The sequence below is a fragment of the Petaurus breviceps genome, unplaced genomic scaffold (genome assembly GCF_028583685.1).
Source record: "Petaurus breviceps papuanus isolate PSGF00001 unplaced genomic scaffold, PetGlider_PUasm1.0 90062, whole genome shotgun sequence".
NCBI lineage: Eukaryota > Metazoa > Chordata > Mammalia > Diprotodontia > Petauridae > Petaurus > Petaurus breviceps.
Window position 1 is genome coordinate 392,482 of NW_027187171.1, and position 13,909 is coordinate 406,390.

At 40.3% G+C, this 13,909-nt stretch overlaps 1 protein-coding gene across 11 annotated transcripts in view; it reads left to right on the forward strand.

The window, feature by feature from the left end:
* The first annotated feature begins 460 nt into the window (after positions 1–460).
* The window catches only part of PALM2AKAP2 (PALM2 and AKAP2 fusion), a 577,025-nt gene continuing 563,576 nt past the window's right edge, over positions 461–13,909 (forward strand). For 10 of the 11 annotated variants that reach the window (XM_069107433.1, XM_069107435.1, XM_069107431.1 and 7 more), the window contains exon 1: positions 1,058–1,268. In XM_069107433.1, coding sequence (XP_068963534.1) covers positions 1,224–1,268 — 45 coding nt within the window. In that variant the 5' untranslated portion in view covers positions 1,058–1,223. The other variant, XM_069107443.1, reaches the window with a different exon arrangement.

Genomic DNA, 13,909 nt, shown 5'->3' on the forward strand with positions numbered 1-13,909 from the left:
CTTCCAGAGAACATGCACCTCAGGGCATGTGTGCTAGACTCCCGAACTTTGCACCCTTTGCTCTTTCCAAGACTGAGGTAAACACTAAGTCAATAATGTTGTTTGGTTGAGCCCAGTACTCTTTTGAAAGGATAGGTTTTGGTGTGGACTATTAGGGTTTAAGTGGCCCAAATTTTCTAGAACCATAAATGTTAAACCTAACTTGGGAGAGTTGGAAAAGAAGGGCTGAGAGACAGCCTTAGCTGGCTTGACTTTAAAGCCCGGGGTTACTACGGAGGAAGGAGAGTAAACATAATAAACACCGAGAACCTCCTAAGAGCAAATTGATACAAAGCCACTGCTGTCTGCTGCAAAGTCCACAGGGTAGGGAATGGCACATACATCCATCCCATCCAGGACTGCAAGGAAGCTGACTCTGCAGCCCCGAGGATCCTTCACGGAGAGGATTCCCTCACCCCACCCCACCCCAGCTGTGTAGCACTCTTCAATCCATCCATACCCAGAATAGATCGGAGCACATTCCTCCTCTGAAGTTAAGCCCAGTGTTACATTTTCCTGCACCAACTGCTGCGTCAGTACAGCAATAACTGCCTGTTATGTTCCCGGTTATTTGTCTCCGACTGCAGTTGGATTCCCAAACAAGCCTTTTTTTTTTTTTTAAAGAACAGAATCCTTTCCAAAGGAATTTGTCTGGCGAGTTCCATTCTCGCCCCCAGCCCCCGCACTTCATCAGAGACTTGCAATCCTACAGCTGTCTCATTCCCCTGCATTCATGCAGGTTCTGATTACTATGCGTTCTCTTGATGTACAACTCCTGTTGTGACCCAACACCCCAGAGGCGGAGCAAATAAGCTGAGACGTCAGGGGGAAAAAAACCCGAAAAAAAAAAAAAAACATCCTAGCCATGCAAGCTATCCCTGCGCTCAGCTGCTCCCAGCCCACATCCATGGCTTGTGTGACAGCATCGGAACACAGAAGCCGCGTTGAAATGCAGTTAGCAGTACAGCTGGGAGACAGGCAAAGAGGCGATGGTCCAGTGACGAAAATGCGCTTCCCGTGAGCTTGCTGGTCGACTGCGGTGATTGCTAGCGGGCCTGGGGCTTCCCGTTGCAGCAGTGCCGGGCTCAGTGCAAAAAACCCTGCGGTGCAACTCAGTTTCTCTTGGTGACTGCGGTGTTTTTCCTCACCTTTTTTCTCCCCCTTCCCGTGTCCTGTTCTCTAGGATGGCGGAGGCAGAATTGCACAAGGAAAGGCTGCAAGCCATAGCTGTAAGTCTACTTTCATTTTACTTGTTCTATTGTCTGGCAGTGGAAGGGTACCCCGAGTTTGGGGGTTGGGGAAGGCGGCGGCGGCGGGGGTCGGGGGGGGGGGGGAGAGTAAGAGCATTCCAGCACAGTAGCTACCTATGCCAATGCTCTTGAAAAAAGAAGTTTGCAAGGGCTTGCTTTGCCTTATTCTCTAGATGTGTGCATAAAGGTTAGCACATGCATTTTTCTGTCTGTATGCATCCAATAAAACTAAAGTGTGCTTGGGACTGGCGATTTGAATGAGGTGATTTATACGGGGGTTAGAAATGAGATGCTTTATTTAAGGACTGATGGGAGCGGGAAGGAGAAAGAATGGAACGGTTCTAAAACGTTCTCATCCCGTGCCCAGGAATATCTTTGCTTTATGGACTCCGAGGGTGGGGAAACTGAATTAAATCATGATTTTACTTTCCTGCCATTCTCTTAGCTAAAGGAAAAAAAGTATGTGGTTCCCCAAACTGCTAGAGTAGAATGCCATTTCACTGAGCTGAATGTCTGGATGCCATTGGGAGCTCTGAGCCTCGCCTCCCCTTTGCTGGTGTCATATGAAAAAGGGCACACTGAAGAGGGAAAAATACTGCTTATAAAATGGCCCATGCACGGCCATAGCTTAGAACTCCTAAGATTTGGGAATGATATTAGAGTCTCTGCCCTAGGGCTTGGATATTCTATGCACCTCATCTAACTGGATTCAAGGCAATCCCTTTTGGCAAAGTTCAGATACCAGTTCAAAAAAGTTGGGCAATATAGGGTCGCTGCATGTGCTACTTGGGTCTTAAAACGCCTAAATCTGTCCAGATTTTAGCCACTCTTAGACCAGTGTTACCAATGATCAACAGATGTTGTGTTTTTACTATAAAGGCCACAGCTGGATTATATATTTCCCTTGTAGATGAGGGAATGATTACTGCTCTTACAGGGAAGAAAGAAAAAATAGGTCTAATAACATCCCAGCACAGAAGAATCGCCAGAGGCACAGTGGATTAAATATGTCTTCTGCTCCAAAGTTTTCCGGAGGGGAAATATTCATTTTTTGGAGGGAAGTAGTGGGCAGCACTTTGCCAACAAGTTATATTGTTTTTCCCCCCAGAAGGTTTTAAACCATGTTTCTGATAGAAAGGGGCATTAAGGCCATGTTGTTTTACTTCTTAAGACCTCTGGCATGAAGGGAGTCTTTATGGAATTGAAAGTTCCTCCTTCCTAACTCTTCAAACTCAGATTCTACTTTGAGATGCCACTGTTGAATTAAGAGGATTGTCTCCAACAATATTGAGTCTGGAAATTTCAGAAAACTGGAGTCTCCAGAACTTAATAAGCTACGTGGTGCATAAAGTCATTCATTGCTTCAAAACTCCATAGCAAACCAGTGTTGCCAGCATGTCATGCCCTTGATAAGAAGAGATATTTAAATCGTGGTGCTATGTAGATAGCTGATGTTTTGTTATCAATGGCATAATAAGAAGCTGTAACTGTACTTGGCATTGAGGAACAAACTGGGTGAGTTACAGGAATCCTAGATGGAATCCCTGGTGCTGGAAGTTCCAGGCTTCTGCTGAGGACTTACTTCCCATAGTAGTCACATTTTCTGACTTGGCATACTGGTTTCCTTCAGCGAATGGCTAAGCAAAAGCTGACACTCATAAGAAGACTGGCTTTCTGCGCGTGGAGAAAGGCGAGTTGGCAAATACAGGTCCTCTGGTGTCAACTGTCTCAAAATGTGACTGACAAATCCAAGCAGTGGTTTACTTTAGGAAGGAGTCTGGCACAATCTTTGAGGATTTTCTTGTGTGTGTACCCATACATATATAAATATATATTCCTATATATCTCCTATATGGATGCATATATATATATATATCTCCTTTATATGTGTATGTACATAAACATATATACACACACATATTGTTTGAGAACATGTATATTCCTTGTGCCTCAATAATCTGTAGATCTGGAGAATTGTCTGTATCAGTTGCAAATAAGCAAATTAACATATGAATTTTGACAAATACATGCCCCAAACTTTCTAGGATTACTGTCAATGTGGCAATGTGCAGGGTTATATCATTTTGGGGTATAGGCTCATTGATCTCGATATCTAGTTCATAGGTTCTTAACCTGGAGTTTGTCAACTTTTTTTGTCAACTTAAAAAAAATATATTTTTTGATAACGGTATTTTGGAAGAATTATTTTTCTTTATCCCCTGAATTTTGTTGAATGCGTTTAAAAACATTCTAAGAAGTTTATGGGGTTTTTACCATGCTGTAAGAAGGGGCAGTGACTCCAAAAGGGTTCAGAGCTTCTCATCTGTTTTCTGCCACCCCTTTTCTCACCTGCATATTTCCTTAATGCAAATTCAGTCCAAAGGATAGTGCTTTTCTCATTAGGCCTAGGAGGAATAGTGGTATCCATCCACTCCCCCACCCCCACCCCAAGCCTCATCTCTAGAGCCTGGGAAGACTCCCCAGGGAAATAAAGAGAGTGAGATAGTATGGTTAATAGAATTTCTCAGTTGGGAATCAAGAAGGCCTGAGTTTGAATCTTGATGTAGACATTATGTGATCCTGGGTAAGGCATTTACCCTCTCTCAGCCTCAGTTTTCTCATGTGTAAAATAGTACCTACCTTACAGGGTTGTCATGAGGACCAAATGAGATAACATATGTAAGGTCCTTTGCAAAACCTTAAAGTATCCTATAAATGTTCATGATTAAGATAGAAACTTGAGAAGAAATCCCTCCCACCTGGAATGATGTTATATAGATTTCCTCAGGTTCTTGAGGTAGAAGCAATTTCCTTTATTGGCTCAGACAGTATACCAGCACCCTGTGCTATGGACTCAGCCCAGTTTGAAGGGGTGAGAGATAGGAAGGTGGCACTTGGGGATCCCTAGGTGAGTGGATTATGAGTATGACAGATTCACACAAGAAATAATGTATTTCTTAAGCACCTGTTGTGTGTAAGACACTAATAAAACAAGGGAGATTATATTTCATTACCAACAAGCATAGGGGAGATTTAACACTGTGATAACTAATGCTGTGAAATGACAAATAGTCATGTTACCTAAAATAATCAGGTCACATGGTGACTTTGAACAATTCACCTTACTAAGTCAGTCTCCATTTCCTCATCTGTAAAATGAGGGGATTATGTGAATGATTTCTAAGCTCCCATATAGTTCTAAACATATGATCCTGTTATGATCTCAGACAATTTTAATTTCCAAGCAAACCATTGCTTCCCCATCGTCCACCCTGCTCCAGCTGTTTCTAGAAAAAAGATTTTTTTTCTAGTTCTCTATTTGAATCTTTCAGCTTCATTCTCTTATCCTAAGGTCAGAAATGGATTGTTCTTATCTTTATTTCTTGCCAAAACCAAGAAGAAATCACAATAAGCAAAATCATTTAAAAATCTTATTTCGTTCAGTTAGTCAATCAGGCTGTTTATTTTTATAGTCAAACAGACATTTATTAAGTTCATGCTCTATGTGTTAGACATCATGCTTAGCAACAGGGATACAAAGAGAGGCAAAGATAGTCACTGTCCTCAAGGAGCTTAATGGGGTGGACACATGGAAATAACTGTTGGAGACAAGCCATCGACAATATATTGGAGACAATCAGTAGAGGACCTCCACTTTTCTTTTTGCTATGACTCTTTAGCTGAGGGGTTCATAATGACCTTTCCTTGTTTTAGATGTGAAAGGTTTGGTCTAAGTATGGAATGAACCCCAAAGACAATTTCAGGCCAAGAAAGTGTCTCTGGACACCATGTCTGTATCTTTTCCCCATGAGCCGTGTGGGTGATTCAGAATTCCTGAGGGATGAAGTTAGAACACTGCTAAGCAGCCTGACGTAGACCCTTGGCATGAGGAAACCATGAAGCCCACTGGTATTAGTGGTAAGCTGGGGGCCCACATCCTGTTACAAATATTCCAAGATTTGGTTCAGTGGATGTTAGCCATCCTATGTCAGTTGTATCTTAATGAATAACGTTTGCATTTTGAAGAGGCCACTGAGACCAAATGGAAACCAAATGTAGGGAAGGAAGTGTGGTGTCTGAGCTTTGAGAAAGGATGACAAAAGCATCCCATTCCATCCCATCCAAAACTGACTTCCCTCCCCCTCCTTCCATTGAGTTATGATATAGCTCTGGGGTCAACTTGGGAAAATTCATTCTGGGGAAAAGCTATGAACATACAGGCTGTAATGCCCTTGGGTTATAGTAGATCAATAAAGCCTGAGAATTAGAGTGTGCTTAAAGTGTAAATTTGGAGCCAATTTATACTAAGTTTTGTTTGGTTTTATCACTTATTAAGAGAACACTGTATACATAGCACTTTCCTAGGAATTGTAAATAAATACAGAGCAGTCCTGTTCTCAAGTAGCTTGCAATCTCTTTGGATACATAGACATAGATACATCTCAGTTTAATATTCAAGAAAATTTACAAAGCTATAATGTTAATGGGTTACTAAAATAAAGACCTATGTTTTTCATACTGGTATTCTTTCAGTGTTGTTCACAGAATGCCAAGATCACACAGCTTCACAGATTTAGAGATGGAAGTGAATTTAAAAGTCATCTAGTCCAATCTCCTTATTTTACAGATGAGGAAACTGAGGGCTAGAGATCTAAATGACTTTGCACAAGGTCATGCTGGTAATCAGTCAGTAAACATTTATTAAACACCCACTATGTGCCAGGCACTGTGCAATAGAAATTAAAAAAAATGAATTCCTGACCTCAAGGAGCTTACAGTCTAATGGGGAAAGCTGAAAGGAATGGGTCGAGGAAAAGGAAGAATGATGGAGATAACCAAAGGAGTGAAGCCCAGTAGGAAATGAAGAGATGGTTGCCCTAGATCCCCTCCTTTAAAAGAGGTTTTGGAGGTCATTGTCCTAATGGTAGCAAGTGGCAAAGCTCAGACCTTAAACCAGCTCCCTCAACTCCAAATTCAGGGCTCTTGTATGATTTCCTGTCATGGAACAAACACTACAGTCTCTAGAGAATTGAAAATGAGCATCACCCAAGGTCAGTGGATATAGTGAATGATGGGCACGATCAAGTTACAACACATTTCATAGAAGCAGTGGAGAGCTGCTTTCCAGAATGTTCATGGAATCCCTGTGGCAGACATGGGAGGGGATGCACAAGAGGCTTGTGGGATAGATAGGCATGAGCAAGGAGATCTTAGACCAATTTGAGTAAGTGCTGAGGTAGTGGAAAGTATAGAGGTGGATAGTATTATTCAGAGAAGTCTTTCAACATGTGAGTATTAAGTAGTATTTTTAACTAGTAGAAAAGATGGGAGAAGACATTGCAGTTGAAGGGAATGAGAAATCCAGAGATGTGAAAAAAAATCAATATGTATGCAGGGTTGTTGATGAGTAACAATAAATGGAAAAAATGGAGTAGAGATAAGGGCAGTTAGTGGAAATGCTATACAGAAGAGTTTGAATTCACTAAGCTAGGAAACTGAGATATGCAAAGTTGTTGAGCAAGGAAGTGGTTGGATAAAAATTTTTTTTAATTTTTTTTGGGGGAAAAATAATGTTTGTCTGATTTTAATTTTTTTTCTGATTAGTATTGGGACTATTTCTTTAATATAAGACCAAGGTGATAGTTCATCAAGAAAAGATTCTAATTCCTACTCAAATAAAAAAAAAAGTTTGATTAATCATAGGAAAAAAGATCATTAAAAAAAAGTTCTTTTGTAATAAAGCAATAGTTTAGGGAACATTTTTTAGTGAAGTCACTGACTTTTGACCATGTGAAAAACATGAAGATAGGCATGTGACTTCAGATACCTTGTGGCTGGACAGTAGTAGGTATCCAGAGTTCATATAAATATTTAATTTAGTAGTTTAATTGTTCTCAAAGAAAACAAGCAATGTGAACAGTGCAGAAAGCAGAAATAGGGTTTGCAATTTGAACCTTGCTGAATGTTTGCAATCTTGATACATGAGAAATGTGCATCTCAACATTCCAGGCCTGAGTCTCCTGGGAGCAAACACCATCAGCCATAGTGGACTCTGTGGTGCACTGAGAATCATAGCTGCCATCTGAAATCAACCAAAGCCAAGTATATATTGATTCGGTTTTGGCAGCATTTGAAGACAGTCAATTCTCAAAGCCAATTCTCAGGAGATGTGAGCATTCCAGTTTCCAAGTTACCTGGCACTACTTTTCCCTAGAGCTTTCTGCATTTTATATTGCATTTGCTTAGGGTATCTGTAATATGATTGAGTTCAAAGGGCTGTTGGGGAAAATAAGGTCTAAAAATGTTAGATGATTTTATGCATGGTAATGCAGCTCAAATTTAGAACCTAAACTCAAGTCTTCTGGCTCCATGGCCAGTGTTTTTTTCATCATCCCTTGCTGCCTTTCACAATGACTAGGTTGGTACCTTCCACTACTGGATGGAAAGGAAAAGGAAAAGAGAATGGAAAACAATGGAAATTTAATTGCCATATTTAAATATTGGAAAGACTGCCATAGGGAAGAGAGCTTATTTGTACCCAGGTCTTATCTCCCCATTATATTGTAAGCTTTTTGAATACAAGGACTAAATTTTACTCCATCTTGTATTCCCAATAACTTGAGCATAGCAGACAATTAATAAAATTTTGCCAGATTTTTTATTTGGATTTTTGTAGGTTCAGAGGCTAGAACTAGGATCAGAGGGGAGAATGACAAGAAATCTATGAATCAGTGTACATTTATTAAGCACTTGGTAAGTGTGAGGCATTATATGGGGCATTAGGAGTACAAAGATGAAAAAGGAAACAGTCCCTGGCATAAGGAGCTTACATTCCACCAGAAAATGTATACACGTAGAAGTAAATATAAACATTTATGCAAAAAAAATAAAATGAGTTCATTGGGTTGAGGGAAGGAAGCCAGGGATTCTAATGGGCAGAGAAAAGGTAGGAGTTCATTTCAGGCATGGGTGGGGGGATACACAGATTATACAAAGGTGTGTCACAGAGAAATGGAAGGAGATGGGGTGGGGGGGGGGAGAGAGAAGGAGGGAGGGAAAGAGAGAGAGAGAGAGATTGAACCACAGAGAACATGTTGTGGAATAGGGTTTGATAATACCAGAAAGGTAGGGTGTAGCCAAATTATTAACAGCTGTATCTGACACAGATATTTGCATTTTATCTTGGAGGCACTAGAGATTTTTGAGCATGGGAGACATGTTAAAATCTATGCTTTAATAATATCACTTTCTAGAGGACCAGCCCTGGAGTCAGGAAGACCTGAGTTCAAATTCGGCCTCAGACACTTAACACACACACACACACACACACACATACACACACACACAAACTAGCCGTGTGACCTTGGGCAAGTCACTTAACTGCCCTCCGGTAAGCAAAAAAAAAAAAGAATATCATTTTCTTAGGTCTGTGGAAAGTGAATTGGATAGGGGAGACAATTGAGTTGTGGAGACCAGTTAGGAAGCTGTTATAGTAGTCATTGTGAGAGGTGATGACAGCCCATACTTGGTTAGGTGTTTTGTGAGTGGAAAGAGAAGGATGTAAGAAATGTTGTGAATGTAGCATCAACAATACTTGTCAGTTGATTGGACAGAGAAAGCAAAGAGTTGAATTTGAATTCAAGGTTGCAAACCTGGATGACTGGAAGGAAGGTGTTGCTGTTGGCAGAAATAGAAAAATTAGGAATATGAGTTCTCTCTTGAGAAAAGCCATGCTTGAGATGCCTTTGAGATCCAGTTGGAAATGTCTAATAGGCAGTTGGTATGGCACAGGAGTTCAGGAGAGAGACGGAGGCTGGATATATGTCTGGGAAGCATCTGCATAGTGATAATAATTGAATCCACAGGAACTGAAAAGATCACCTAAGAGGAAGAATGTAGAGAACAAAAAATAGAGGTCCCAGGACAAAACCTTGTGATTACACCCAGAGGAAAATGTTTGTGACATGGATTAGCAAAGGGACCTGAGAAGAGGTGGCGAGACAGGAAGAAAGAGAACAACGAAGGAGACAAGTCTTGAAAGCTCAAAGAAAAGCCTACTCATGAGGAAAGGGAGGTTAAAGGTCTCTAATACTACAGAGAGGTCAAGAAAGGTGAGAACTGAGAAAAGTTTACTGCATCTGGTAATGAAGAGATTGCTGGTAAGTTGGGAAATTGGAGGGAGCAGTCACGGTGATGGAGTCAGAAGCTATGTTGCAAAAAGTTGAAGAGTGAGAAGTGAATGTATGTGGAAAGTGTTTCTTAGAAGTTTAACTTTAAAAGTGAGAATGACTTTATGAGATGGTAAAGTCAAATGAAGTGTTGGTTTGTTTTTTAAGAATGGGTGGTGGAGTGGGACCCAGGCATGATTATCATAGCAACACAAAGGACAACCTCTGCTTACCTACTGGTTTCCTCTGTGCTGGGGACAGTTTACCAGAGGGGTCTAATAGGAATGGGGTCAATGGAACAAGTAAGGATTGGCTTTGATGAGAAGGGCCACTTTTTCATCAGAGACTAGAATAAAGGAGGAGTGAATAGGGGATAAAGTCAAGGAGTTTCAAGATATACCATAGGAAAGAAGAGGGAAGAGGTGGACTAATTGAAAGAAATTTATGGTCAGTCAGAGAGAGGAAATTTAGAATTCTTAATGATGAAAGTAGAGCTATTTGGGGGTTATAGTGAAATCAAGTGTGCCACTATCCTTATTCAAAACAGCAGTACAGATGAAAAAATGGGTGGGCTAGATGTTCATGAACCATCTTTTTAAAGATTCTTTAAAGAATTTTCCCAGGAATCTAAGTCAAGTTCACTGTCCTATAGCATGCAGATTATGTTGTTTCCCCTGTTTTGACAGTGAGCATATTTGCCCTTTCCCAAACCTGTACTTTGCTTGGTTTGGACTCCAGGAACATTATACCCACACACAGGATCAGCTGATTACCTGAAATCTCTGCGTCATACTGATTCGGTTTTGGATACTCAACACTTTCCACTTCTTGATTGGAGGAGCAGAGGGTGGAGCACTGAACTCCTCCCAATGTCTTTCTTTACAGAAAGCTGGGATCTTGACTTTCAGCTAACTCTCCATTTTTCATCTGTAGCTGTGCTTAATTTGCAATAACATGTGCCGGACCCTCCCTGGTACTCCATCCTTTCTAGTTTCCTTTTTGTGTGTTGTCTTCACCTATCTGATGATAAGGTCCTTGAGAGCAGCACTGTTTTTTTCTTATTCATATCAACTTAGCACAGTGCTTGTCACATAATTAATGTGTTTATTGAGTTGTTTTGAAAATGAGAGTTGAGAAAAGCAGAACTTGGTTCAGTAGAAGGGATTTAAACTACCCAACAATGGAACGGGCAGCTTCAGGGAGCAGCGAGTTTTTCTTTCATTTTAGAAGAGGACCAATGACAGAACTGGGTAATTTGTTAACTTGTTTGTGAATTGGGTTTAAATAAGGCACAGTTGCGCTTCCTGACTCCAAAGCTTGCCCTTTAACCCCTCTGCCAACTGTTAATTCAGGCAGGCGATTCTGGAGAAATAGTTAATCTCTGTGTTCAAACAGAAAACATAATTTAGTTTCATTTAAATTAAATTAATTTAATTTAAATAATAAGTTACTGAAAATTTTTAAAAAGCTTTTTAAATTCATCAGACATTTATTAAATGCTTACTGTGTGCAAACCACTGGGGATGCAGAGATTTTAAAACAGCTTAACCCTTATCTTCAAGGGGCTTACATTCTATTGTGCTGGTCTTTTGACTTAGGAAATAATTTTTAGAAGATACTGGAGCTGTGTGGAACTATATTTTTAAAAAGATGCTAAAATTATCTACTTCTACAAAATCCTAAGATTTCAGGGGAATAAGAGGGTCTGTGAACTTGGATGAAAAAAAATGCATTTTTATTTCAATAAAATTTGTTTCCTATTTATAATCCTATATGTTTAAAAACATTTTCCTGAGAATGGACTCATAGCTTCACCAGACTGTTGGAGGTATACTTACCACAAAGAAGGTTAAGAACCTTTGATCTAAGATGTATTTACTTCATTGATTCTGACTTTGAGCCACTTTACTGTGTTCATTTATTAGGCTCCTCAGGGAGCAGTCAAAACTGTGGAGCTGAGAATCGGTTCAAGGTATCATTTCTAATAGTTGCAGCTGCCAGTTGGCATAGCCTTACGTACAGGAATGATATGGCTTTTTACCAACAAGCCAACAAGAGCTTAAGTTTGGGAAAAGATCATTGAAAGCCTTGAAGTTTCATGTGTTAAATGCTTCAGCAAAAATGTTAACAGATATCCTGGGAACGCTAAATGGGTGGAGGTCAAGTACCTCAGATGGTCAAAGATTCATTTCAGTTCCAGTGAGCATTTATTAAGTACCTCTTGTATGCAGAGCATTGTGTTAGGTGCTCTGGAAGATAATAAGCTGAAATAATAGAGATGATACTCAAGGCAGGAAGAGAAATCAGATATAACTATAATAGTAGTTAATTTTCGGGGTGGGAGGATAGTTCTGAAGTAACAGTTTTTCTGGTAAGGAAGGATTACTACCAATATAAATTGGTAATCGGTAATTTATAATCTTAGGGAATTGCCTTTGTACTGAGGAATAACCTGCTCGGGATAGCTAGTACATATCAGAGTAGGACTTGAACCAAGATCATCCTGAGTCTATCTGTTATACTAAGCAGCCTCTCCGTCGTAACAATAAACTGCATTTGCATAGTGCTTTATGATTACTCAGGGCTTTGGTCCCAACTGCCCCATGAGATAAGTGGTATATATCCATTCTGTTGTTGTTCAGTCTCTTCATGATCCCATTTGGAGTTTTCTTGGCAAAGATACTGACATGGTTTGTCATTCCTTTTCTAGCTCATTTTTACAGATGAGGAAACTGAGGCAAACAGGGTGAAGTGACTCACCCTGAGTCATGCAGCTTCTAAGTGCCTGAGACCAGATTTGAACTCAGGTCCTCCTGACTCTAGGACTACTGCTCTATTTGCCATGTCACCTCGCTTACCTAATAGAATCTGCAGAATTCCTGTTCTGCAGATGAGGAACCTGAGAATGAAGCCATATTTGGAAGCATGATCATAGAATATTACAATAAGTTTGATAATTTAGATATATATACATATACACATATATATACAACACACACATACATATACATACATACCATGTTTCCCCGATAATAAGACACTGTCTTATTAATTTTTTTGGACAGAAAAACACCAGAGGGCTTATTTTCAGGAGAGGGCTTATTTTAATGAACATTGACAGCAATGACATGTGACTCCTCTACAATTGCTTTCTTATACTCAACAGTATAGCTCTTCCTTTTTGTACTCATGTCTGGGGGTCAAAACAGACAGAATAATAAAATTATGACCATCAGTCCTTCTTTTCACTCCATCATGCCCCCTGAGTTCTTCTTTTTTCCTCCATCATGCCCTTTTTATCCTCCATCATGCCCCCTCACTCCCGCTTACATACCGGGTTTTTATGTTGTCCTGCCTCAGCTCTCCTCCGCAGCACTGCTCTCAATGGCGCCAGCAAGCAAATCACTGGGGAAGAACAGGATGACGCGCTCACTGCTGCAGCTCTGATTGGATGCAGCTCGGAGCGCGGCATGTGTTTCAGGGGCGGGGGAGATGGTGCATACAGAGGGTACCGTAATGTAGCGTGTAGCGCAGGGGATCACCTTCACTACAGTAGCAATCTCAATAGGGCTTATTTTCGGGGGAGGGCTTATTTTAGAGGAATCTTACACAGTAAGGGGAGGGCTTATTTTCGGGATAGGTCTTATCGGGGAAACACGGTATACACATATACATACACACTATATATTACACACACTCATATGTATGTGTATCTGTGTGTCTATGTGTGTCCTAAATTCAAATCTTCTGGGCTCTCTACTTTGGGCTTTTTCCATGTTTCCTCTCCCATAATAATACATCACAGATGCCTTAAAGAGGTATAAAAATAAATTAAAAGCCAAACATGATACAAAACAAAAGATCCAAGAATAAAAGTTGTTACTCTTAGGGTGTGGGGTAAATTAGGAAGAGCTTCATGGAACAAGTAGCATTTCAGGTGACTTCGAAAGGGAGGGTTAGGCATTCATCAGTTTGGTGGGGAAGCCATTACAAGCATAGGGAACAGCAGGATCAGAAGTGCACATGTGGGAAAGCTCAAATTATTATATATCAGTTCTGCTACAGTGCTTGCTTTAAAATGTGAATGTGTTTTAACCTGATTGATACGTTTGAGAACATTTGGAGCATAAGAGATTGAATTTACTTCTGTTCAATTTCTTCTGTGAGTAAATAGAGAAAACTCAGAAAACTGCACTACTTTTCAGTAAATCATAAGCTGCAACCCTTCTGTGGCCCACTGGAGGACCAATTTAGTCATACAGCCTATGGTATGGGCCAGGCAGCCTCCTGATGGCTGCCATTTATTGTAATAGTTATGTTTTTCTTAACCATTTAATGTGTCTAAAACTGTGCTACTGTTTTTATTAGGTTCCCTATCTTTTTTAAATATGTCACTGACAAAGTTTGGAGTGTTCTAGGCCTATAATCCCATTTCCCCTATAAACCTTGTGG